The 27,437-nt window shown below is 32.3% G+C and overlaps 2 protein-coding genes across 4 annotated transcripts; one reads left to right on the top strand and one right to left on the bottom strand.

Moving 5' to 3' along the window:
* Positions 1–4,439: 4,439 nt before the first annotated feature.
* Positions 4,440–11,038, bottom strand: LOC110640296 (serine/threonine-protein kinase STY13). 2 transcript variants are annotated; one of them, XM_021791549.2, is made up of 3 exons: positions 10,610–11,038; positions 8,218–9,193; positions 4,440–5,161 (listed from the first exon to the last, which is right to left on the bottom strand). In XM_021791549.2, exons 2-3 carry the CDS (start codon positions 9,120–9,122, stop codon positions 4,822–4,824), a joined length of 1,245 nt encoding a protein of 414 aa, XP_021647241.2. In that variant the 5' UTR covers positions 9,123–9,193; positions 10,610–11,038; the 3' UTR covers positions 4,440–4,821. The 2 variants fall into 2 exon arrangements, with proteins under 2 accessions (XP_021647241.2, XP_021647243.2); XM_021791551.2 differs by having other exon boundaries at positions 8,218–9,162; positions 10,610–11,033.
* A 3,207-nt stretch (positions 11,039–14,245) lies between these two features.
* On the top strand, positions 14,246–26,320 carry LOC110640300 (uncharacterized). Of its 2 annotated transcripts, XM_021791555.2 has the most exons (6): positions 14,248–14,425; positions 14,624–15,211; positions 23,139–24,386; positions 24,471–24,541; positions 25,360–25,734; positions 25,849–26,320. In XM_021791555.2, the coding sequence occupies exons 1-5, from the start codon at positions 14,321–14,323 to the stop codon at positions 25,727–25,729; spliced, it is 2,382 nt and encodes a 793-aa protein (XP_021647247.1). In that variant the 5' UTR covers positions 14,248–14,320; the 3' UTR covers positions 25,730–25,734; positions 25,849–26,320. The 2 variants fall into 2 exon arrangements, with proteins under 2 accessions (XP_021647248.1, XP_021647247.1); XM_021791556.2 differs by lacking the exon at positions 25,849–26,320 and having other exon boundaries at positions 14,246–14,425; positions 25,365–25,529.
* The last annotated feature ends 1,117 nt before the right edge of the window (positions 26,321–27,437 follow it).

Here is a 27,437-nt window from a genome sequence, read left to right as displayed (position 1 = left end):
CCAAATAAGAGATGGTTCAAGATTTTGAGTGCTCAAAAAGAGAGGTCCAAGAGAATGAAGAGAAAGATCGAGTCCTCGAAGAGCAAAGTCGACTGTGGAGATCAAAAACCACACATTTACGCACAAATGTGAAAAACGATAAAATAATTTATACTATAATATTATTATTATATTATATTTGCTAATTAAGTAGCCTTTTATAAAAAGGGATTTTAGGTCAAATATTTTATGCCACCTAATAAATTTGAGTATAATTATTAATAAATTTTATTATTTAGATCATGAGTAAGAGATTTTAAATTTTGATAATTTCATCTCTCTTAATATTTTTAAAATATTAAAGATTTCATAACTTTAAATTAAAATTATAATATCTCAGTATTTTAATTTTATTTACTATATAATTCGTCCATTAAGATTTTTAATTTTTTTTTATTACAACTTGCTTTTTCTTACTTAAATTTTCTAATATAAAGAATGAATTTTAATAAAAAAAAGCTATTTAATTGATAAAATAAAAGGTTAAGAATTAAAATACACTTTTAGAAACACAGCTGTCAAATTTTAAATAGAAACCACATATTTTTTTTTTATTTTACTAATTTTATTTTTGTAAAACTTTTATAGAAGTGTCGATCCAATCAATACTCCATCCACAACTCCATCCCTCCCAAACATTCTTTCCATTTAAATATTTTTATCATTTTTTAAAATTTTTTTTAATTTAACAGTAATTAAACTAAGATAATTTGTAATAATATATGAATTAGAAATTTAAATTTATGTTTCACGTCTTTATAATTACTTATCACAAAATATATATGTGTGTATTAGTAGTGTGGTTGAATACGAAAAAGTATATTTTTAAATATGTTATCAAAAGGTATTAAAAATTAATTTAAAGTTAAATTTGATATGTTTTAATAATTATAAAAATTATAAAATAATTAAATAATTTTTTAAACATTATTTAAAATATAATTCTAAAAAAAATAATTTTTTAGCCTCTAAACCTCAATGAAAAAGAAAATTGAATGCATGAAAGTAATACATTTTATTATTTTTTTTAATATAAATTCCATTAATATTAGATTACTCATATTAATTATTCTAATTACAATTGATTAATGATATATTTATTAATAAAAATATACATATTAAATATGTACATATTAAAAACATTAATAAATTAATTATTTTTTAAAAATAAAGTGAATTATTATTTGAAATGAATGGAAAAGTCATTTTTTATAAAATAGAAAAATAATAATTTTATTTATTAATTATTTTATTTTTATTATTAAGTAATTAAATTTTATAAAATACAATAATAATACCAATCCCCAACATCGCGTGGGTAATTTCACTTGTTACTATTTTTTTCTTTCTCTATCATTCCTCACGTTTTCTTTATACTTTTTAGCTTTTAAGTTTTTTGAATTTATTTTAATTTTTTGAACAATTTTTTTTAATATTTGTCATCATTTTTATTTGATTTAATGAACAAAGTAAAAGTAAAACATTATCTTTTAAAAAATCAATAACATTGATTTAGATAATTGATTGATTTTTGAATATTGTAATATCATCGATATTTTTGTGTATCTAAATTGACTAATAAAATTTATTTTTGACCTTATATATCTAAATATTATAATTATCTAAATAATAATATAGGCTAATAATTTAGAGTTACCCTTTTTAATATTAGCTAATAGCAACATATATCTTTTTGTGTATTAGGATTAGTGGCTAACCTAATTATATAAAAAATTTAATGAGTTTATATTCTAATAATTTAAAACTTATTTTTTTATTACCCTAAATTAATTAAAAAATTGATTCCCTATATTTTTTATATTTATTTTGAAGTAATAAAAAAATTAAAAATAATTAAGTTGTTAATTGAATTAAAATTTCTTTTAAATTAATGTTATAATTATCATTAATTGATTTTTTTATCCCATAAAATTTAATATTTTGTCATTAACTTTTTTAATATAATGTCAAAATTAATTGAACATTTAAAAATTCATGTTCAATTTATATCCGTCGTGTGGACTAATATATGGAGCCCATTTATATAGAATAAATAAGTTTTAAACTATTAGAATATAGATTTATTAATTTTTTTAATAAATCAATATTTTAGTAATTTAATGTTAAAATTTGACTCAATAAATTAAGTTGCAATAAAAAATTTTATTAAAATTTTTTTAGGCTAAACTTGAAAGACTAATAAGAATCTACCAACATTTAAAGTTTGGTATTTTAGCCTCATCAAGAAACAAATCAACAGAAAAAGGCTAGCTTGGAAGATTGAGAACTTCCTTACAAGTTCGAGGCTGGGAGGAAACATATGAGTCTGTGCCATTTTCGCAATTGAAGGCAAGACACAAATCAGACACAAATCAAACTTCCTTTTCTCGTTATCTAATCTTCTATCAGAGAGAGAGATTCAGAGATCCAATGAGAAGGAGAAAGATGGAAGAGTTGAGAGAAAGTCGCATCCAAGTCAGAGATGGTTCAAGATTTCAAGTGCTCAAAAAGAGAGGTCCAAGAGGGTGAAGACAAAGATCGAGTCCTCAAAGAGCAAAATCGACTGTAGAGATCAAAAATCACTCATTTGTGCATAAATGGGAAAAACGATTTAATAATTTATATTATAATATTATTATTATATTATATTTGCTAATTAAGTAGTTAAAAAAAAAAAGGATTTTAAGTCAATTATTTTATACCACCTAATAAATTTGAGTATAATTATTAATAGAGTTTATTATTTGGATTATGAGTCAGAGATTTTAAAATTTGACAATTTCATTTCTTAATAATTTTGAAAATAATAAAAATTTCATAACTTTAAATTAAAATTATAATATCTCGATATTTTAAGTTTATTCACTATATAATCCGTCCATTAAGATTTTAAATTTTTTTATTACTAACTTACTTTTTTTTTTGCATTTAAATTCTCGAATATAAAGAATGAATTAAAAAAAAAACTATTTAATTGGCAAAATAAAAGGTTAAGAATTAAAATACACTTTTAGAAACACATCAACTAATAATGTGTAAAGTCAAATTTTAAATAAAAACCATATATTTTTTATTTTACTGATTTTATTTTTGTAAATTTATTTTATAGGAGTGTCAATCCAATCAATACTCCATCCACAATTCCACACACACCATCCCTCCTAAACATTCTTTCCTTTAAAATATTTTTATCATTTTTAAAAAAATTTTAATTTAACAATAATTAAATTAAGATGATTTATAATAATATATGAATTAGAAATTTAAATTTATGTTTCACATCTTTATAATTACTTATCACCTAAAAATATATATGTGTTAATATTACGGTTGAATATGCTATTACGAAAAAGTATATTTTTAAATTTGTTATTAGAAGGTATTAAAAATTAATTTAAAGTTAAATTTAATATGTTTTAATTATAAAAATAATTAAATAACTTTTTTAACATTATTTAAAATATAATTTTGAAAAAATAAATTTTTAGCCTCTCAACCTTAATCATTCACAAAGAAAATTTAATGTATGAAAGTAATAAATTTTATTATTCTCTTTCTAATATAAATTCCATTAATATTAGATTAGTCATGCTAATTATTCTAATTACAATTTATTAATGATATATTTATTAATAAAAATATACATATTAAATATGAACATATTAAAAAATTAATAAATTATCTACTTTTTAAATATAAAGTGAATTGTAATTAAAAATCAATGAAATTTTTTTATATATACAAAATGAAAAAATAATAATTTATTTATTAATTATTTTAATTTTATTGTTAAATAATTAAATTTTATAAAATACAATAATAATATCAAACCCCAACAACTTGGGGCAATTTCACTTATTCCTATCTTTTTCTTTCTCAATCATTCCTCACATTTTTTTTACTCATTTTAGTTTTTTTTTTTAAAGTTTTTTTGAATTTTATTTTAATTTTTTAGACCAGTTTTTTTTTTAATATTTGTCGTCGTTTTTATTTGATTTAATGTATAGAATAAAATAAAAAGTTCCCTTTTAAAAAATTATTAACGTTTTTAAATATATATACTTTTTTTTTTCTTTTAATGCTTAATTGGAGCTTCTAAGTTTTATATAAATGAAATAATGCCATTTAATAGCAAAAATAATAATTATTTAAATAAAAAACATAATCATCACAAATATAGATAGATTAGATAATTAATTTTCATTTCAAGATTCAAAATTAAAAAATATATTAATAGTCTAGCGGTAAAAATGAGCATATCCACTAAACATAATAATAATATCCTCCCTTAGTACACAAAAATAAATTAGAATCCAGTGAAAAAAAATTAGAAATGTTGATACCTGGCCTGAGGGAACAATAAAACAAAGCTGTTGATAAATCTTGGCAGCCAAAATGCCTTTAAAACAACAACAATGACAAACATATATACATTATTTGGTTAAACCTCAAACAAGTTGTAGTAATTTAGCATTCAATCAACAGTGATGACAAGGAAGTAACCAAGAATCAAGTACAATCAATAACGTGCATAAACTATCATACATACGAGGAAGAGAAAGAGAACCTATGAGAGATATCAGGAGAGACTTGAAGAAGACGTGGAAAACGGAGAAGCAACTAAACCATGAATTAACTCTTCTTATCATATCTTCATTTTTTTTTCCTTCTCTATTTTTAGACCAAGATTAAACCCGATAAATACACAATACTTTTCCATTTTCTTTTTCTCTCTATCTTATGTCCTATTATTATTATTATATTTCTTTCACCTTCTGGAATTCAGTCCAGTGTCATTGGCAAGGTCATGCAACATCTGAAACGAGCCTTGCGGACACTGGTCAAGATCTCGGTCTCTGCATTCTCGAGCATTTGCACAACTTCAATGAAAGGCGGCCTAACATCAGGGTTTGCATCCCAGCAACGGGTCATAATCTCACCAAGAGCAGGCAAGCAATCATTGGGAATGACAGGACGGACACCCTTGTTCACGACTGCAAATGCAGCCTGCACTGCTGTCATATTCTGGAAAGGAAGCATTCCTGTGATGAGTTCCCACAAAACAATCCCAAAGCTATAGACATCCACCTTTTGCGTGTAGGGCCTGTGCTGGATCATCTCCCTTCAAAGCCAGAAAAAAAAAGAAGGTTCACTAATTAGCCCTTCAAGAAGGTACACTTGGAGGAAAAAGATAATCTCAACGACAGTCATAAAAATCAATGCCCACTTCCACATAACCACCAGTGGCCATTTAACCTATACTACTTTATCAAGTTAGAAATCCTCAAGATGTCCATTCGGTTTCGCTATTATATTCTCGTGCATGTGCGCCAACTAAAACTTGAAAGAAACACAATCATAATTAGTCAGCGAAACTTATGATTCATATTTCATTTCTAAAAGTGTATAAGAAAAAGAAAAAAAAAAGGGTTAATGTCCACCTGCACAGTCAGGAAAAATTATCATGAACTTGAGAAGGAACTTATGAAACAGAGCTTCATATGTTCTATTACAGAACCTAGTTAAAACACAGCATTAAGAGGCCATACATCCCAACTAACCGGCTGATGAAATAGCATGCAAATTTTTATCATGTCATAACAATAGTTTAAGAAAATTTGAACTTCAAATCAAAATGTGTGGCTTGAATGAAAATCACTGCACACATCACTTTCTAAACTTGACAACTTATAAGCAAAATATAGGTGAAACAACCGAACAACTTGACAATTTGTTTTCATACTGTAGTTAAATATAAGAATATTAAATAATTAAACAAAGAATAAATAACTGAGGGGCGCAAGAAACACAACTACGTGACACTAAAAATACAATTTGAAAAGTTTAAGAGAGGTAGAAAAACATAACTCATGCAATTGCTATTTTTTAGGGTTTTAGCTTTTAGTTTATTTTCCTTTAAACAGAATAAAACTTGTTTGCTTGATTTTTTTTTTCCATAGAACTTGTCACAAAACCACTTGCCTCGAGATAATTCTGACTACTCATATTGCATTTATGAAGCAGCAGGACAACACTACCAGCAATTGGATTTCTCTAAAGTCATGAATTGTCAGAAAAAGCCAATCTCAGTGACTTGCCAAGAGAGAGAGAGAGAAAGCAAATGATACACAGATTGGAAAAGTACACACTGCTGCAAGAATGGTATAATTTTGCCAAGAATCATGGATCCTAGCCGATCAAAATCAGCTTTTCAATTGCAAGTGTATAAAATGCCACTGGATATGAATCGAACAGCTCTTTATCCTCCTCAGATACGGAAAATTGTTGGTGTTCTAAATCCTGATTATAAATGTGTAGCTCCAATTAGAGTTAGTCCAACAGAATTTCCTGATAACAGTGGGCTTCAGATTTTTACTCTCGCAATTGCAAGTTTGGCAAATAGAGTGTAACATCAAAAAAAGAAAAAAATCAGGGACTTCAAGGTGATGTGTTTCTGCAAAAGCAGTCCAACAGGACACAGACCCAAAGCTTGCTGCCCTATGTTTTGACAAAAATTACACCCCATGCCACTGCCTTTTATTTATGTCAATGCCACTTGAGCACAGTTTTTATTAAACTATTTTTATTTTTCAATTTTTTATTTCAGTGGATCTCACAATATATTTTTTAAACATCAAAAAATTGTACTTTCCCAATTACAAAAATATTATAGAAAAGATAGTATTTGAGAAAAAAAAAAAACCATAAACAGATTATTTTTTAACCAAAAAACATGAAACATGAAGTGATAACAAATAGGCCCTAACCAACAAGGTAACTTTTACCAGTCATCCCTCAACTTTTTGAGGTATTTCACTTCCATCCCTCATCTTCATTTTGTTACCATAAAATCCATTAACTTCAAAAATATTATACTAAAATCCCTAAACTTTAAAAATGTCGCACCAAAATTCCTCGTCATAATCTGATCAGATTTCCAGTAAAAAGCTTACATGGCAGTGTCATGTGTCAAAAAAGAAAATAAAATAAAATAAAGAAATGCCATGTAGTGGCCAATGAGAGGTGTTGTAAGTGGACGTAGATGAGTACGAATAAGGGAAAGAAAGTTTGGTCTGTGAAAAGAAATTTTTTTTTACAGCGTGGCACTGCCACATAAGCGTCTTGCTGAAAAACTAATGGGATTCTGGCACGAGGGCTTTTAGTGTAATGTTTTCAAAGTTTAGGGATTTTATCATAACAAAATGAAGATGAGGAATGAAAGTGAAACACTCTCAAAGTTGAGGGACAATTGAAAAAAATTATCCTAAATAACACAGATGTTTATAAAACATAAAAATTAATTTTTTTTTCCTTGCAAAAATTTGTTGGAGCATAATACATTATGACATATAAGGAATTGGACATAGTAAAAGTTTGTTTATATAAAGGAATTGAGAAGATGTAAACATACTTGAGAAGTCATAGAAGAACCTTTTTGACAGAAAAAGAGAGGTTTGAGCTGCCTAACATAGATCTTAGATAAATGAAATAGTAGAAGGCCAATAAAAGGAATTTCAATAGGTTTACATACCAATTTAAAATAATGTTAATGTAAATCATGTCAAAAGTCAGAAATATAGAAGAGAATTTGAACCAAAGAGACTGAAACGGGAATAGTAAACAAACAAGGCTAATCCACTGAAGAATGCCAAGGAAATAAGTAAATAGGCTAATCCAAAGAAGAATACCAAGGAAGTAAATCTTAGACAAAATGCTAGAAGTAGGAGTTTATTGGTGAAAAAATAATGGTTATTGTGCTAGCAATAGCAGCAAATAGAAAATGTTGTATCTTTTAAATTTTTGTTGAACCACCTTTACACACTGTGCCAACATGGAGTTAGTGCGAGTCCCGCACATGCATGAGCACCAGCACATCTAGACTATAAAATTTAGAGATCAATGATGCTGAACAATTCTTCAACTTTAACTCGTATAAACATGAGATTTAGATAGACGGTTCTATAAAGTAGATCAGCATCAGCAGTGTTCAGAAACATAAAATGGTCAGAAGGGCACAACAATAGCATATCAGGCAAGATGCTTGTATGAATCTCTTTACATATGGTTGAAGACTTTTCCCTCATAAAATATGATTAGTTTAAGAGAGAAAATGTGCACAATAAAACGGAAAAAATACTGGAGAAAGTTCTAGATGCATAAAAGGGAAAAGAATCTTACGGTGCCATCCAGCGGTATGTTCCTGTCTCTGGTGTCATTCCTTCGGTCTGCACCTCAATGCGAGCAACCCCAAAATCCGCAATCTTTATGGATTTATCACCAAAAATCAAAAGATTGTCAGATTTTAAATCCCTATGAATCAAACCAAGCCCATGAACATATGCCATTCCTCTTGCAACATCCAAGGCCTGCTTCACCGCCAATTTCAGTGGCACTGCCCTGTTCTGACGCCTCATTAAAAACTGACGCACTGAACCTCCTTTTGCATATTCTGTAACTATGCACCACACCATTGGTTTCCTACAAGCACCAATAAATCTAACAATGTTGGGATGCTTTAATGTGGCCAGCATTATAACTTCCTGCTGAAATTGTTGCTCCATCAACTTTGCCCTTTCTTGGTCATTTTCTGGCCTCTCCAAGATTTTGATGGCAACATCCTCACCATTGTAAGTTCCTCTGTAGAGTTTCCCAAAAGCCCCTTGTGCAAAAGCTTCACCCATATTAAGCTTCCGCAAATCAATGGTCCACTCATCAAAATTCTCAAGGCCCTCTGTTGGGGAACTGCTATCCATTAGTGCATGGGCCAATGCATCATCATTCAATGCATGTGGGACTCTTCCTCTACGGTTAACACTTTGTTGAACAGAGTAATTGTCATTAGCATGCCGCCGCAGTCCTTGGTGATTCAAAATGCGAGTGTGGGAATCATTTGACCCAATACTTTCTATGGACATTGCAACAGACCCTCCACCATTGCTTGTTTGCAAGCTATCATAACTGTCAATTGACATATTGGAATGCTCACCAAGTTTATGATAGAATCCTTGTGATAAATCATGATAAGTGTTATCATGATTGTTTAGGCCAATAATTCCAGGAAATTTCGGACCTCCTTCCAACATGTTCCTCTTTGAGAAGCAAAACCTCAAAGCCCACTTATTTCTTCAGCATCAGAAATCAAGACCAAATTGTTCTTTTCAGAAAACCAGAAACCAAAACCAATCAAAGTTCTTTCAGCATATCATTCTCAACAAGCAATATAAATAATTACCCTTTAACCTTTTAAATAAAAATACACAGACAAGCCCTTGCTTAAGAAAAGACAGAAAATCTGAAACTGAATGCCCAACTATTCAATATTGTCTCTTCCTAGCATAAGCCTTACATGGGAAAACAACAAAGAGAGATCTTATTAACCACAAATCTTAAGAAATTGACTCTTGCATAACCCAAAAACACATAAATTCACAGGTAAAGACCCTAAAAGAAGAAAAAGGCAAAGAGAAGATAACAGCGTCATCTTCATAAAAAAAAAATGGAAATGAGCCCTACAAAACCAATCATTTCTGTGTATAAAATATTCTGGAAAACTCTTAAAAGTTGGCCAATGATGTTGTGCCCTAAAAACACAAAATCAGCAAAATCTAGTCCAAAGTCCTATAGACCCAAAAGCATAAAAAGTCAATCATACAAATACATACAATATTACCCCCAGAAAGCTCTTTAAGAAGAAGCCAATACTCAATAGAAAGACCCAGAAACGTAACGCCAGAACTAGATGAAGCAAAATCGTGCCATTTTCATGAGTAAGAGGAACTAACTGCCATTTTCATAAGTTCAGGAACTAACACAACAACTTTTGGGATAGAGAAAAGGAGCAAGCATCACTCAAGTAAATTATTTGATATGTTAAAAGCAAAAATCAACAAGAAAACAAAACCCAATTAGCATTGCTATTTCCGGACCAAAGAGATAGCTTGCGCACATTTTTAAACCTCATATTTCAGTTCACATATACACAATAGTTTTAAGGTGACCCAATATCGTTCTTTAAAGAAAAAGAACAATCAATAAAAGTAAAAAAATGGATTGATAAGAATAGAAAAATCAATGAAAGCAATAAATGAAATGATAAGAAGGAAAACAACACAACCATGGGCTTATTACAACAATATACTTGTTAAAATAATCAAATTTTCAGAATTTATAATGAATTGCATTTAGGAATTTTATCCAACAAAGACAAGATTTCAATTCAAAACCAACATTTTGAACACAGATTCAAATAAGTTCTTAATATACATAATACTAATGCCACACAGGAACTAAATATCAAGGATTAAACCATCACATAACACACCAAAACTCATTTATCAGAAGTCAAATCATCACAAATCACTCCATAGACACCAAGACCACATATCCCAATCACAACAGCAGAAAACACTCCCCATTTTAGAAACCAGTCTCTAAATACCCACATAAGCTTCTAACGTCTCCCATATGAATGAATTCGATACCCAAGTATCCATTCAAAGCTATTCGACCCACAAGTTCATGGATGAAATAATTTATGCTCAACAGAATAAATAGAAAGATCAGGGTTTACCTTATTGTCAGTAGATTGACTTTCTATTGTTGTGGTTATGCAGTAACTATAAACAAATCAACAAACAAAAAAGAGCTAGCGTGGGAGATCGAAAGCTTCTCAGAGAGTTAAAGGCTGAGAGGAAACTAATGGGTCCGTAACCTTTTCCCAATAGGAGGCAAGAGACAAATCAGAAAGAAGAATTCCCACAAAAACCCTCGATCATTTTCTCTAGTTTCCGCGATTTTTCCCTTTCCTCGCTATCCGGTCGTCTACCGGTGAGAAAGATTGAGAGATCCCATGAGATAGAGAAAGAAATGGAGGAGAAGAGGAGAAAAATCAACTGCTGAGTCGGAGAAGGTTAAAGTGCTCAAAAAGAGAGGCCGAAGAAGAGAATGAAGACAAAGATCGAGTCTTCAAAGACCAAAAACCAACTAAAGGAGACCCCCAAAAAGGGCAAACAAAAAAAAAATATATATATATATATATAATCAGAAAAACGATTTATTTATATTATTACTAATAAATTAAATCTATTGCTTTTAACTTACTATATAAGTTGACGTGGCGCAGTTCAATTGGTCAACATATAAAAACAAAAATGTTTTTGTTGTAAAATATATTTTATCATTATTATTCTATTTTATATATTATTTTTCACACAAGTAAAACAATAACTTCTCCATTTTTGTAATTAAAGCATTAGTAAAATAAAAAAACTTTTCCATTTAGGGTATATTTTGTTAGAGATGTGGTTGGGAAGCATTTTTTTTAAATATGTTAGTTAAAAATATTTTAAAAATAATTTAAATTAAATTTTTTAAATTTTAATCATAAAAATATTGAAATGATAAAATAATTTTTTTAAATTATTTTTTTAACATCATTTAAAATTGTATTTTAATCATGAAGGGTAATTTTAAATCCATATATATTTAATGTTAAATATGCATTTAAAATAAAGAGTCTCTCTCTAATAAAGTCCAAACCTGATTAATAGAAAAAAAAAAAAAAGCTTCCATCCTTATTTATTGGATTGACTCTATTGAGGTTTTTTTTTAATGAACAGTAAATATAAGATTCAGGAATTTAAAAATTAACGTAACATTTTGGTATAATTACAAATTAAATATAAAGAATGCGATGTCTCTAATTACTTTTATAATAAAATTAATTAATTGCCCGTGTTATTTGCATGTGGCAAATAATAATTTTAATAAATGAATAATTTTAATTTAATATATAAAAATAAAATAATATTTTATATTGTTATTAATTATTGTATTTAATCTTCACAATGTTTTGTTTTCTATTATCACGAGTAGTTTGTTTTCTTTTTCTTTTATTTATTCACTATGATTTTATATTTATTTACTATTTTTTTTAATTTTTTATTAGTTTTATTTTAGGTTATAGATAGTATCTCAAAATCTTTATTATTTGTCCGCTCTTCAAAGAGTTTTTTTTTTTTTTTTATAGTTTTAATTATTAAGTTTTTTTTCCTTATTTAATTTTAATTATTATTAAGTAATGTATAAGAAAAGTTATAGACTACAAACAGTGGATGTTAACTAAATTAAAATATAAATAATGATTTATGGATGGGATAAATTAATCTACGTGAATTTAATTAATTAAATGGGTTGTGCTCAAAGCAAGTATAACTGTGAAAATAGAAGTTGCCATAGAATAAATATATATTAATGTATTATAACTTAATTAATAATAATGTCTATTTATTAAACATTAAGAGAATAATTATTAAATAAATCATATTTTATAAATAAAATGATGCTATACATGTATATATAGAATTCTCTACGAAATAATAAAAATAATATAACATGATTTATATTAGCTAAAATAATAATATTAATAATTTATTAATTATACTATAAAAATATCAAGATAATAATAAAAAATTAAATATTAATATAAATTTTTCGTTCATCATAATTACACAAATAAATTATATATATAAATATATAATTGAAAGTATGGAGTCTATCAAACACATATTAATATAAAATTAATTAATTAAAATTTATTAAATAAAAAAAGAGAATGCTATTACAAAACTTTAAAATATTAATTCCAAGCTGAGTTGGCTACATCTCAACTTCACCATCATAGAAACCCCCAACCTATGGGTGAGTAGATTTCAGTTCAAATCAAAAAATTAAACTGAATTGAATTAATTTAGTTTAATTAATTCAATTTTAAAATTTAATCAGTTTGATTCGGTTTTATATTATATAAATCTCAGTTATTTCAATTCGGTTCGGTTCGATTTTGAAGAGAAAAAAAATTGATTAAACTGAACTGAATAGTAATTTATATATTCAAATCGAACCAAATCAAACATAATTGATTTTTGAATTGATTTATTTTTATGAGAAATTTATGAATTATATTTAATTATATATATATATATATTAATTGTTTAATTTCATTGATTAATGGTTATTAGGTTCAAACTAAAGACAAAATTAGATCAAATAATTTGAAAATCAAGTATAAATTAAAAATTAATTAAAAATCAAAACCGATCAGTTTAAACTGAACCAAATCGAAATAAAGTGATTCGATTTGATTTTTCACATATTTCGATTCGATTCGATTTCTAAAATACATAATTTAGTTTTTATAATTTAATTCAGTTCGATTCAAACCGAATACTCAACCCTACCCCAACATCGTAGGGTGTTGATGTGAATGAGTTGGTTGATATCTCTTACTTTCTCCAATTTCATCAAGGGTATTTTAGATTTTCATGAAATAAACGGATCATTTTATTGATGAATGTAGATTTTGAGTCATTTTACTTTGTTTTTTTTTTAAATAAAAGTAATAATAATAATAATAATAATATTTAATAATAAAATATTAATTTATCTTGAAATTATAGTGAAAATCTTTCAAAACGATTAAATGAACTAAAAAAAAACAGTAATTATTTTATGGTTTTAATATACCTTAAAAAATACTAATAATGTAATTTTTGTTTTAAGAAAAAATAAAATTTAACAACAAAATGATAATTTATCACAAAAAAATTATTCATTTATAAATTGTCTTTAAAAGTTATTTTCTTTTTTTTATTTTTCTTATTTTTTATCTTATCCTTCTTTTTATCTACTCTTTAAGTGGCTACTAGTGAATATTTTTACTGATATCAATTCTTTATCTATTCTCATATTTATATAAGTTTAAAATAGATTTTGAACAAATTTTTTTTATATATATTATTATTAATAAATTTTGAGTGAATAAAATTTTAAATTTATCATTGTTAATAAATCTTTAATTTTTTTTCAATAAAATTTTTATATATTTCTTATTGTTAATATATTTTATTTTATTTTTTTATAAGAGCACCTTACAAAGTGCATACCTTCCATTGAAGATGTCTTCGAATAGAGCTTATAAAAAAGGCAAAAGAGTAGAAGAATGGATCGCAACCAACTTGTAAATGCACTTGTTGTAAATAAAAAAAAATATATTTTTTCATTTTTATAAAAAAAATTGTCCTGAATTTATTATGGAGAGTGGTGACAATGGGCCAAAGGCAAGCCCATAGAATAGCCCAGTCTTGTATCATCCCGCCAAAAAGTGAAACCCAGAAATCTTCCCCTGTATTTATTTGTGGTCCTTCCAAATTTGAAGGTCTGGTTCCAAGTCTTTTCAAGATCTTTTCCTTTTGTATGGTTATGTGTTGTAGAAATCAAAGAAATGGGTGCCAGAAAGCTAAAGAAGAAAGGCCAGTGCCGCCCCAAAGAGATCCAGTTTCCTCCTCTTACTCTCCACACTATTATCTCCGCAATTCAATCTCCAGAGGTACTTCCCTGAATATCCCACACACTCTCGTTAGATTTTGGGAAATATTTTATGGGTATTAAAGTGGAAGTTTGTTTAGATAAAAGGGTTTCCGATCAAGTTCTGTACTGATTTTTGTTTAGATTTTATCTCTTCTACTCAAGTTGTGGGCTTCAGTTTGCTAGATTTTGTTCTGATAAATTTTCCCTAAAATTTCAGGGTCTAATCCCAGCAAACATGAGAATATTGTATGCCATGCTAGTACATTTGTCGCAGAACAAACCAGCTATGAGTTGGTCTAATTGTGAATCTGCTGCGAGTCGCACAGATGAGAACTTGGATGAATGTGGGCTCCAGTTGAAATTTAAAGAATATCATTATCTATCTGATATTTTGTTTGAGGAACTCGACAGGAGATTTAAGGAGTTGTTCTCTGCTTTACGTGATGTTTCTGCTACTCGGGATAGTGGTCAAGCTGCCTTGCTTACAGATATTTGGGCAAAGAGGGAAGAACTAATGCTGCTGCTGAGATGTTGTATGGTACTATTAATTTTGTTGGCCGTCAACCAAAGTCTTCTCATAGAAAAGTGCAGACTTCTTCTTGTACTACTTAGCAGATTGATTTCTATTGAGTTAACTGGTGGTGAAAATGAGAAAAGTTCCATAACTTTTAAGAGGTTAATTTCTCTTGAATGTGCTTATGTTAATGGCGATTGTACTGCCAATGTTACTGAGGAGTTTTTTGCTTCAATATCTTTGTTGGAACCTTCTGATTCGTGCTATACACTTCTATGTGGAGTGCTTGAGGTAATATTTAATTTTTCAAAATTTGTTTTTTCCCCACCTTTATTGTTAGCTAATTCCTCTTCTAAAATTTTTACTAATGCTTGTGAAATATATATATATATATATATATATATATATATATTCTCATTGGTCCCAGAGTTATGCTTAAAAATATATATTTTACTTTGTCCATTAAATGGAATGCCTTGTCTCCCAGAATGCGGCAATTCCCCCCTTTTGCATTTTATCAACCTGAAATGAAGTTGTGATTTTGAATTGTATTAACTTGCACCTAAGTGACTCTTGTTTTGAATTTACTTGAGTATCATTTAAATGAAAGAAAATGCTGTTTTGGAAGTTTTATATGTATAAGTTACTGGAAACCATCGCTTGTGCTTGGTGCTGAAACTTATCTGAATAATGCAACATAAAAATGGAAAAGACATACAATTATAGCTATTTGGGTTAACTACATTAGTCAAGTCTATTAACTACTCTGTACTTGACCAAAAATAGATTTGATAGGTACACCTTCACATTCAAAATGATTATGTTGTATGAGATTCTGATAGCAATTATGTAGTACCTTTCTAAATATGCCTATAGCTTATAAAGAAGTAAACTTTGTTGAGTTCCAACATTTTTCTTTCCACCATTATTTATATATTTGCAATTACCTTATGTGAGTTGGATCAACTTACATGATCAGTTCTTGCTTGTACTTTTGTTTATTGAAGTCTCTGTTTGCAGTCTTATTTATTCTGGTGTTACAATCTTATTTAGATCACATACAAATAGCAGGAACACATACAAATAGCAGGAACATCCACCAGCCATGTTGGGACCATGATACTATGTTGTGCTTAAAGTGTTACGAGTTGCACCTGTTTCCTTGGGATATATATTTTTATTTCACAGATTATTTTTGGAAGAAATTCCCCAAATTTAGGGTATTGCTACATCTTGATTTATCGTTTATTTGGTTATGTTCTTTTGCCAATTAGGCATATTACTTTCAAGTGTTATGAGTCTGCAATGTATATTTTAATTTTTTAAACAATATGCATAGGAGTGAAAGGTTAGTTCTATAGGACTGTGATTAGATCCCTAACTAAGTTAAAGGATAGGACTAGTGTTAGACCAGTTATGCTGTATGAGAGTGAATGTTGGGCATCTAAAATACAACATATCCATAAGGTGAGTGTGGTAGAGATGCGGATATTATGATGGGTGTCTGGTAACACATTAATGGATAAGGATAGGAATGATTACACCCGTCAAAGGATGCATATAGCACATATTGGAGATAAAATGAGAAAGCTTCAATTAAAATAGTTTGTTCATGTCCAATGTAAAGCTTCAAATGCCCCCGTACGGAATTATGATAAGCTAGTGGGGGAAGAAGTAAGAAAGATAAGGGAGAGACTTAAGATGACGTGAAGGGAAGTGATATCAAAGGAATTACAAATTTTGAATATTGATGTGGATTTGGTGTAACATATTTGAATGGCAAAAAAGGATTTGTATAGCCACCCCCAACTAGTTTGAGATTAAGACTTAGTTGTTGTTATTGTTAAACAATGTCGACACTATATTTTGGCCGACCCAATAGGCTTTGAAGTCGACCCCCAACACCAAGTCTCCAGTAATTTCCGGTCTCCAGTAATTTCCGATCTCCCTTTGCCAGTTAATCATATTTCCGATCCCTCCTCAAAAGGAACCAAACCAATACCGAGTTCAATTCATTTCCGATCTCTCTTCACAGGGATCAAACCGACGCCAAGTCTCCCTATCGCTCAAACCCCCACAGATCTCATACCAATTGTCGAGTCTCCCAGCCAGTCAATCACATTTCCGATCTCTTTTCTGACAAAACCAAACCTGTCATTACCGATCTCCCTTTCAAGAGTTTGGGGATAATCACTTGATAAAGTTAAGGTTCCAATCTGGTTTGATGATTCCGATCTTAAGTGTTCAAATCAAGTTTCCAATTTTTAATCAAGTTCCGTTTAGCGTTTGTTCTCAGCCGATTTCATGCTTACAATGTTTTCCCGATCTCTTACACTTAGATTAGTAATCACTTTTAGTTGTAGTTCTAATACGGTCAGACAATCAAGTGTTTATGCGACTTAGATACTTTCAGATCTCATCTAACCATCGAACAAAAAGGAATTTCATTTCATTTCAGATAAAATATATACAAGTCATTCGGCTGGAGGATCACCCCCAGCCTGTTCTACATTTTGTTCGCCCCCTCTATTACTCTCGGCCTCCTCGCTTTCCTCTTCGTCTTGGGGAGCCAGGTCGACCATCCAGGAGAAGTCCTCCTCGGGATAACGCTTCCTGAGCTCGGCCAAGAGATTCCTATGAGCGTTCACATAAGCGCCGGCCTCTCTTGTCACCGCCTCTTCTTCTTTTGCTTTGAGCTCCTCAGTGAGGTGAGCAACTTCACCGGCTCGGAGCGCTTGAACTTCTTCAAGAACATGAGCTCGCTCGGCCAGAACATGAGCTTGCTTGGCCAGCTTATCTTCGTAGAATTTCATCCGCCCCTCAATTTCAGATATGTAGTTTTGAGCGGATGAGAGTTGGGATCGGAGGGAAGCCACTTCATGACCCATCTTCTCGACTTCCTTACCCAGGCGGTGAGCCTTCTCCCGGACAATGTGCTGGTTCACCAAACACTCCACGTTCAGGCTCATAGACCGGGTTAGGATGTCATCAAGATTGTTCGGGGACAGCCTATCCCGTTCCTCTTGAAGGCAGATCGAGGCCCCCAAGACCTTGGCCAAGCCCGGATTCTCCCGAACAGTCATGTTCTTCTCCAGCGAGTAGATCAGAACTTGAGCGCCGCGGGAAAGGGTCCTCACAGGAGGTTGCGAAGGACCCCCTTCCGCACTTGAAGCAACTGGAGGAAGTGGAGGTGGCTCTTCTTGACGAGGGGGAGACCGAACTACTTCCACGTCAGAGATCGGCGGCCCCGAGGGTTGAGACGAGCTTCCTTGCATCTCCCCAGGATCACGACTGGGCGTCTGAAGCAGCTCGGAACGCTTCATCTCCCGCACTTTCCGGGAGACCTCCCTTTTCCGCTTTTGGCTTTCCTTGGAAGCCTCGTCGCTTGCCATACCTGCACAAAGAAGAGGTCCGTGAGATCGCTAAGGCCCAAAGATCAGGGATTTAGAAAATACCGAGGCCGAGGTCAGAGAGCTGAAGCCCGCGATCTTGGCCGGTGATCAGTTGTATAATCCAGTGATGCAGTTCGGCAGTCACTGCATCCAAACAAAAGAACTTCTCTCTGGCCGCCTGATCCTTCAGTTCCATCACTATTAGGCCTTCTTCCCTATTCAGGGTAATGCGCTTCGGAAGTAAGGGGCCCTGGTGCAGCCAGCTGCGAGGGAAACTCTCAAAGCTGTTCGGAATTTTGCTCCTCAGGATAAAGAAGCGATTCTTCCAATTCTTCAGGGAGGAAGGCAGATCGGTAAAAAGCCTATAATGGGGTTTCGCCTGGAAGAACCAATACTCGTCGTCCTTTCGACGAGTTAGCCTATGTAGTTCGGCAAACACCTTAGCTGTAGGACTGATTCCTTTGGCTCGGCAAATGCCTCTGAAGGCTACTAGGATCCCTTATGAGTTCGGGTGAACTTGGGCTATGCACACTTGATGAAATTTTAAGACTTCCTTGAAGAAGTCATCGAGAGGGAACTGCAGCCCGGCTTTTAATTGCTCCTTGTATACCATGATCATATCGTTCTCTTCGAAGAAGTGATCGGCTCGAAGATCGCCGTGACACTTAATGAGTTCGTATGAATCAGGCCGGATATTATACTCCTGACTGAACGACTGCAGGTCGGTTTCTTGAAGGATTGATGGCAGCTCGTCCATGGGCAGATTTTCTCTCCCTGAAAAATGTACATGTCTTGATGGTGCTTCTTGACCCCGAGCTGGAACAGAGGTCCTAGGAGGTTCAGGTCGCACGCTTGGTCCCACTACCTCCACTTCATTAGACGACCACGAGATCTGAACAGAAGGGGGGCTTGCCGCTCTCTGACCCTAGGCCTCTCATTTTCAGAGAAAGGAGGAAATTTAAATTAAGAGAAAGATTAAAACCCTTACCGGAGTCTGATCGGTGTTGGAAGAACTTGAGAAAACGGGAGAATTTTTGAAATCGTTCGCGAGAGGCTGAAAATGACATAAGAAAGCAACTGGCTAACCCTTCCCTTATTTATACCCATCCGAGCATTTAATGTTCACGGTGTCCTAAGCGGCGCATCGGTTAACGAGATCTGCCAGCCTTTTCTGACACGTCTCACGAATATTCTGGAAATTCCATAAAGAGATCGGCTAGTTAGAGATCGGCAGATTAAGACGTTTTGAATTACAGATCGGTTAAGGACCATTCAATTGAGAGTTGGATCGGATAAACCACACCAGAGATCGGAAAATAACCAAAGCAATAATAATGAAATGATAATTGTCAAAATAAAATTTCATTTCCAAAAGGTCGGATTACATCATTTGGGCGATCTCAAGAGGTCGGATTACATCATTTGGGCGATCTCAAGAGATTTCCAAAAGGTCAGATTACATCACTTCGGCGATCTCAAGAGATCGGATTACATTAAAAGATCTGATTACATCATATGGGCGATCTCTAAAGATCGGTGGAACATCCTATCTAATAAAGGCCTATGTCAAATCCTAGTCTCGTGGCTGAATCAAAAGACTTGTCCAGCCACGGACAACGGATAGATGTACAGCTCAGATGGGGTGATTATGACTCTCATGAGAATGGAGAGTCATCTCCACTGTCATCGACCAGAACCAAGCCGTAGTCGGGACGCCCAATAGGGTGAGGAGCCAAATGAACTTCAAGGGGCAGTCACTGATGTTAAGGGGAATATTAGCAGTCTTCTCGCTGGAAATCAGTTCGCCGATTACATCGGCCGAACGACTCGAGATCAACACGATTGAGGTCCTTGATCTAGATTGGTAAATTAGTCTAGTTCTCTCACTGTCATCAAATGAGGCTATCATAATTCTCAGATCACCAGAATCGCAAATTTTCAGGCAAGGGACAAAGAGGACAATCGGGAAAAGATTAAAAGCGGCTATCATGGCCGAGATTGTTGCCGGAGCAGCTAGAACAGGAGAAGTGAGAAGGAAAGGGGAGAAAATCAAATGCTGAAGGGTTTCCTGTTGAAGGTATATATAGAGGAGGTCCGAGCATTTATTGCTAAGCAGAAAACGAAGCGGACGCCTCGAAAATCGAAGGAAATAAATGCTTGGACTTAGTCGAACCAGATACAGGAGAAGACTGGAGTAGGAGAGATCGGGAGGAGGGCCTGGCATGAGATCGGAAAAGGGATCGTGTTGGAAAGATCGGAAAAGAGGAGAGATCGGAAAGCAAGGAGAATAAGACAATTTCCAATAACTGTCGTCATAATCAGAGCTAAGGTAGTTAAAGCGTTGCAGACGAGATCTCCACCGCATGCCGGAGAATCGCCCACATTACTGACAGGTGCCAGAGTATGTCATGACAGTCCTGTACATCTCAATCTCCACCGTTGATCTTACTTGTAAGGACAAGCCCGGAGCCCTTGGATCAAAGAGGAAAACGACAAGACCGGCGCCTTTTATTCCCAGCTCTCGGATCGCCCTGGACAAGAAAATTTGGGCCGTCAGATTAGAAGAGAAAAAGGACAAAAATTTTTGAAAAGGATCCCAGCCGTTCATTCTGACTCTCTTTAATTCCCAAGCGTCAGATTATGTCCTTCAAAATCTAAACCCTCCATCTCCCTCAAAATAAATTATGACCCTTCATGGGGAGCACCCGGTTCCTATAAATACCTGCATGAAAACTGTTCAAGGAGGAGGACGAAGAAAAGGTGGTGACTATAGCGGAAGAACTCTGAAACTTAATTCAGTTTGTTACTCTGCTATTTTTTTAAGCTTTCATAGAAAAACTTTAGAAACCAGTTTTCTGAAGTATTCTCTTGGAAGGGGTTTTGAATACTGAAACTCTCCATTTTCAATTCGTTCATTACTCTGTGACACTCTCTCACTTTCAGTTCTGTCTTTGTTATCTTTATTTCCGCTCGTTGTTCGAGCTCAACTCCATTCAAACTCGGTTATTATTTTGACCTGACTGCATTTTAGCGAAGTATCCTTCATTTCAAGGCGAACCTTAGCCCTCAAGCTATCAGTCCGCAGTCCTGCTACGTTTTGTGATTCCATAGTTAGTTCAATAGATTCAGCGCCCAACAGGTGAGTGCTTATATCGCTGCTTTATCAAGCGTTTGTTTTTTACGTATTTCCGCTGTTTTTATGTTTGTAATTTTCACCAAATTTATATTGTGTTAAAAACGCGAAGAAGGTTATTCTCGAGTTCACTTCTCGTTAATCAGTCCATTCTTTTTGTTAACCTTTGTTACTTCTAAATACAAGTGTTCTAATCTCGAGTAGCGTATAAGTGGTCGGATAAAATGTAGGTAACTATATCTTAAGAGTCTCTTTAAAATAATAAAAGGTTCGAATAATAAGTCAGGAAAATAGTAAAGTCGAACAACTAGAATAACACAGAAGACGATTGGGTAAGACGTCACAAGGCGGAGTAAAACCAAACCTTAGATAAGCAAATGAGACAGATCGGGTATCGCTTGCCAAAAGTGCTGTTAAGGCGACTACATAGGAGGTCGGTAAAATTCGGTCTGTACCCCTTGTCAAGTCATGGGGTATCAATGAGTCAAAAGAAGCCTTATTCAGGTTCCCGGCATCTTTGAATGCTAGAATCCTTAATCTTAGGCTCTCACGATATGTAAGATTTCAAGAGGTCGGAAAAGTCCTTATCCGACTCCTATTCAAGTAAAAGAGATCGGAGGAGAGTTCTTATCCGATTCTCAACCAAAATTGTCATAAATGTCTAAAAGAGATCGGAGGAGAGTTCTTATCCGATTCTCAATCAAAAATTATAATAAATATCTAAAAGAGATCGGAGGAGAGTTCTTATCCGATTCTCAATCCAAAATTTTAATAAATATTTAAAAGAGATCGGAGGAAAGTTCTTATCCGATTTTCAATCGAAATTTTAATCTAAAAGAGATCGGAGGAGAGTTCTTATCCAATTCTCAAATCAAATTTTAACAAATACGCAAAATAATCCCATAAAATGAAAAACCACCACATGACATCAATTCACTAAGGTTGTCTCATTTACTTGTGTATCTGGGTAATCCGAGTTAGTGAAAAATCAAATATTTCCTTTTATCTAAAGGATTAACATTTCCATTCGAACCCTCATAACTATCAATTTTAATTTATAAAAGAGCGTAAGGTTAAATCTACTCACCCTCATTGAGGGACAAGGTGGGGTGCCTAACATCTTCCACACCCGTTTACGGACCCCGAACCTAGAATCTTTGCATTTGAAGTGGTTTCATTTTAATTAGCATTTCACAAATGGTTTTCTTTGATTTCTCTCAAAATCAAAGTGGCGACTCCTCACTCTTTCCCACTTCGGTGAGTGCTTGTCCAGGCGACCGCAAAATACCTTGCGACAAACAATATGCATGAGTGATTAATTTTTTTTATTCTAAATTTGATTCTAGTGTTTTAGCATAAATGAGAAAACCTTGTGTTTCAATTTGCTTTGAGCTGTGGCATTACCCACCTTTTTTATTTTTTATTTTTTTAATTTTTTAATGTTATCAGTTGGTATGGTGATCATCTTTATATTCTGGTGAAATGTGAATCATTCATTTCTCTTAATGCTAGGCTCATTCTAATGGCACATGATTCTCGTTAGAATTTTGAAGGGTTGCTTTGTTTCTGTGAAGGCTTTTGTCTTCATCCTAATCCTATGCCCCTTTTCAAGCCTTTTTGCTAGATAGGTGCAATTTTTATGGGAGTTACCTTGAAGCAAACGCACTTGATGTTGAATTATTGTTATCTTTAGGTGTTTGCAGATGAGCTTTTGGTGCATAAATCTTTGAGAGAGTACTTTACGTTGATTGATTTTGCGTCTTCCAGAAGTGAAATGCTATTCAACTTCCACTTTGGCCATGGTAATCTTGGATGTGTGCTGGAGGTGATTTGTGCTCATTTTATTCTATCAGTTTCCAATGAGCTAGTATTTGTACGTTTCATCAACAGATTATTTTGGTGCCATAATGATGACTTCAGAATTCCTGAAATAAGCTTGCCAGCATCCTTGTCTTTGCTTCTCAACCCTGTTATGCTTTCAGCTCCAAAAATGTTTCAGGCACATTTGATTTTATTGGTTTCTGAAGTCATTGGTATTTGCGCAGCTTCTGAGAATATTATGCTGGATGTTAGATTGATGGATTGGTACTCAACAGCATTTGAAAGGTCTGTTGTATTGTACACCAGACATATGTCTAATTTGTATGTTGATAGCAATAATTTGGATGGTAATGGGTCTTTTGATAAATTATGTTCGCTTGGTGGCAGTCAGCCAACTTTTGAATCTTTTCTTCTGCAAGCCACAATGGACAAGATACATCATCTGATTGCCAAATCAAAAAATTTTGCATCTTCCTATTTAAGTGATATGTCCTCTGGAACAAATTCTGACCTGGTGGCTGTCTCTATGGCATATGTGAAGGAGAACCTGTGCATTTTTGATGAATCTTATAAAGATGAGATTTTATCAATTTTAAATTGCATTATACTGGGATGTTCATCTAATGATATAAATGGCCCTTTATTTCAGAAAATAGGGGAAATAAGCCCTCAAGATTTATATCTTCTTGCTTCTATACTGAAGTTAATGAGTAGTTCAATGTTGCAAGCTATATGGTGTCTGAGGCGTGCTAGGAATTCAGAATGTCTGAAATCCCACAGGGATGTTTCTTCATGTAAGGAATATGATTATATAGTGGGTGTTCTTGGCTGTTTTCAACAGTTTAGTATCCGTCTGCCAATTCAGAACTTCTTATATGAATCCATGCAATCTCACCCTGCAAGGCATAAGGAGTCCAAGTGGATGCTTTTGCATCTTTCAGGCTTGCTTTCATTAACTTATGTTAGTGGGATTGATTTCTTAGTGAAGAGCTGTTTATTTATGATGATGACACTGTTGAATTGGTTTCTTGTTGAAGAGTGTGATCTCAGTGCACTAGGGTCATTATTTGGTTTTGGATCAAATTCCTGTTCACCTAAATTGTCTGACAATGTTGAAGGGGTAAACTTTCTTTATTGCCTTTGTGGCTTTCTCAATTTTGTTTCTGTGCTTCCAGCCTATTAAAATTTTTTAGTAATGTTGTAGGTCCTGGTGATCAGAAAAACTAGCCGAATAATTTCATCAAAATTTCAGAAGATTCATGATATGTACTTGAGGTAAATGATGATCTATTTTTTTTTTCTATACTGTTTCTGTAAGCATGACAAAAGAATTATGAAACTGAATTACCTTTACTGGGTACCGTCTGTCTTATAGAATTAGATTTTCAGGGCAACAATCTGTCGCAGTTACTGTAGAATTATGCTCTGTTGCTTTCCTATCTTCGGAATTTAGATGCTTCAAACATGAATAAGGAGCTTTTGTGGTTTGTGTCTTGTTTTCATCTTGAAATCAAAGAGATGGAATAACAGGGCAGAAACCATAAAAGGAAAAAACAATGATGTCGTGTAATGTGTATGTAACTTTATTGTTCACATAATATTCTTGTTAGTCTCTAACTGGGATATATCAAGCTCCCCGGGGATATTTTAATCCATGATTTTTCTAGTTTTTGAAATTAGAGAAACCTTTTTTAGTTTAGAAATGCTTTATGTGGTTCACAAAAAAATTGACACCACTATTGTTGTGGAGGTTGTTTTCTGGATGTAGGGAGCTTGTTTGGTTCTATGCTAAAAACATTTGTGTTGCTGCTTTAGTGGATACATTTTTAGTGGAAACATAGCTAGGAAACATTGAATTGATGTTAGTTTCTATTCTGTTTTTAGTTATACTGCTAAAATCTGCATATTCCTGAAATCTTATATTTTTTAAGGGCGTTTTTGGTCCAGTACTGTAGAAACACACTTCACTTACTTTCCAGGTGGTGTTAGTCTGTTGCATTTATAAACTCCTGGTACATGTTCTGTTTCAGCATTTCATAATTTTTTTTCTCAATATGATAACCTGTTTTCCCATTTTACCGCTATATTTTCAGAACAGGTTCGTTCATATGTTCTAACAAAATAAAACAAGACGAGCAAGCGGAAACTTTAAAATATTCCTCTGTCCCAAATGACCTGGATTCTGCTGTAGCAGACAATACTAAGGAAACCAGTAATGGTGAGATGTTCCTGAAATGTGTACTTGGACAAAACTCCCGAGTATCTGATTTTGATGATTTAGCTGACTTCATTGAATGCAAGCCGGAAAAGGATTACTCTAGCTGGTTAAGGGATCGACAGAGATTTAGACAATGGAAATATAAAAAAATGATAAGTTTAAGATGGAAGAAAAAGAAAATGACGTGGAATTCTATGAAAGTGAGACAAACAAGATCTTGGGTGGTATCTGGAGACAAAAGATAAGCAAGGTAAAGGTGCTGTAGCCCCTGTTCTTACGTGATTTCCTTTCCTTTTTCTTTAGTTTCTTTTTGTTTTGATCTCTTGTCAATATGGTATTATTTAGCTCATTCCCCTTTTTATAGATCATAAATCTACCTTGGTGGTGTTTTTATACGACTGTTGGGTTGCATGAGATGTTGGATATGGAAGACCTCCACACTAATCAATCTGCAAAGGGAACGATGAACAGTTGTTTGAAGGTTCAGAAGTGCCTATGGAGCTCGGTGGATGAATTCATCGGTGTTGGAGGGTTTCAGGGAGGCACTCATAAAGCCTTGATAATTTGAGGGTGTTCATATGATAGGGAAAAAAAACAATGGAAAACTCTTTTTTTTTTTTCTTTCCTTGTTGTAACATTTGAAAATATGAATTACTTTATGCAACTCGAGATGTGTGTAGTGAGTTACATGTGAGATAGAGGGGTATTATGCAATGGTCTCATTGCTTTCTTTGTAAAAATTTAGAAATGATCATAGAAGCATACAATGTATCCTAACTGGTCTTTATCCATCTTCAAAGGTATATGAAATAGGAACGTCTAGGGTTTGAATTTCACTATCTATTTATTTTGAGATTCATATTTTTAAAATGAAAAATAAGTAAGATTATATTTTGTTGTATAACCTACGGAGAGGCTATATTTTATTATATGATTCATCCATTGTTATTCAGTCTAATAAATTTAACGTGGTTTGAAGAATTTTTAAATCAAAATTAAATAAAAAATTTCAATTCAAGTGAAATTGGATTATGCAAGTAAAATAAATCAAATTAAATTGAAATATTATGGTTTGTTGTCTTTCTTAAAGGTTAAAATTTTTTTTTTTGAATTTAAATTTTAATTCATTGATTACAGTTTAGGTCGTTTTAGCTAATTTCAACCTAATAGTTATAAATTTATCAAATTGAACATAATTGAAATAAAAAAAAAAAAAAAAAAACCAAAATTGGACATAATCGCAAATTGATAGGTTTCTGGTTGTAAAAGATAGAGAGAAATGTCAACAGATTGGGACTTAAGCATAAATAGCACGCAAGGACACAATTTTAACATAAACAAATACAACAACATAATTTGATTTGTTATCTCTAATAAGTGAATTTTCAAGATATTGGCTTTTCCTACAATCGCAAACAAGCAATAGAATAAAATTTTTTTTTTTTTAAAAAAGAAGAATGTTATAAGAGAGAGAGAGAGAGAGAGAGAGAGAGAGAGAGAGGGGGATAAAGACACCAACAAAATGGAACAGAGATCTAACAATAATAATGCCCTGTTAGGTTTATATATATATTCATATATCAGCAATGAATGCATGTAAATCATTGATGGATATAAACAACATATATACATGTAGTGGTTAATTTGATTCCTTCATGTAAAAAAAAAAAATCAACAAACACCAATTTACTAATTAATTTTAAAATTAAATAAATAAAATTTATTCATAATTAAAGTGCACATGAATAGTTAGAAAAACTTAATTATAATAGAATAAAAATTATAATTAATATACTTGTTTTTTTAACCATTGATTTAACAATTACGAAATGCAATTTGTAGAATGAGATAGCCATTCGAGAAATTTGAATTGGAACAGATTCCAGAACTATGATTATTTTAAGAAAACGTTTTTTATTTTTAAGTTTTAGGAACAATTTGTAGTTTGTGGGG

The sequence above is a fragment of the Hevea brasiliensis genome, chromosome 9 (assembly GCF_030052815.1).
Source record: "Hevea brasiliensis isolate MT/VB/25A 57/8 chromosome 9, ASM3005281v1, whole genome shotgun sequence".
Classification (NCBI taxonomy): domain Eukaryota; kingdom Viridiplantae; phylum Streptophyta; class Magnoliopsida; order Malpighiales; family Euphorbiaceae; genus Hevea; species Hevea brasiliensis.
This window is presented reverse-complemented; position numbering and strand designations above follow the sequence as displayed.

Bases quoted from the DNA above. Each gene is read 5' to 3' on its own strand.
- LOC110640296 (XM_021791549.2), bottom strand. From the start codon at position 9,122: ATGTTGGAAGGAGGTCCGAAATTTCCTGGAATTATTGGCCTAAACAAT. The intron at 5,162-8,217 runs GTAAGATTCTTT...CTGGCTTTGAAG, and splicing joins ACATACCGCTGGATGGCACC to GGAGATGATCCAGCACAGGC.
- LOC110640300 (XM_021791555.2), top strand. From the start codon at position 14,321: ATGGGTGCCAGAAAGCTAAAGAAGAAAGGCCAGTGCCGCCCCAAAGAG. The intron at 15,212-23,138 runs GTAATATTTAAT...TGTTATCTTTAG, and splicing joins TTCTATGTGGAGTGCTTGAG to GTGTTTGCAGATGAGCTTTT. The intron at 24,542-25,359 runs GTAAATGATGAT...CTATATTTTCAG, and splicing joins ATTCATGATATGTACTTGAG to AACAGGTTCGTTCATATGTT.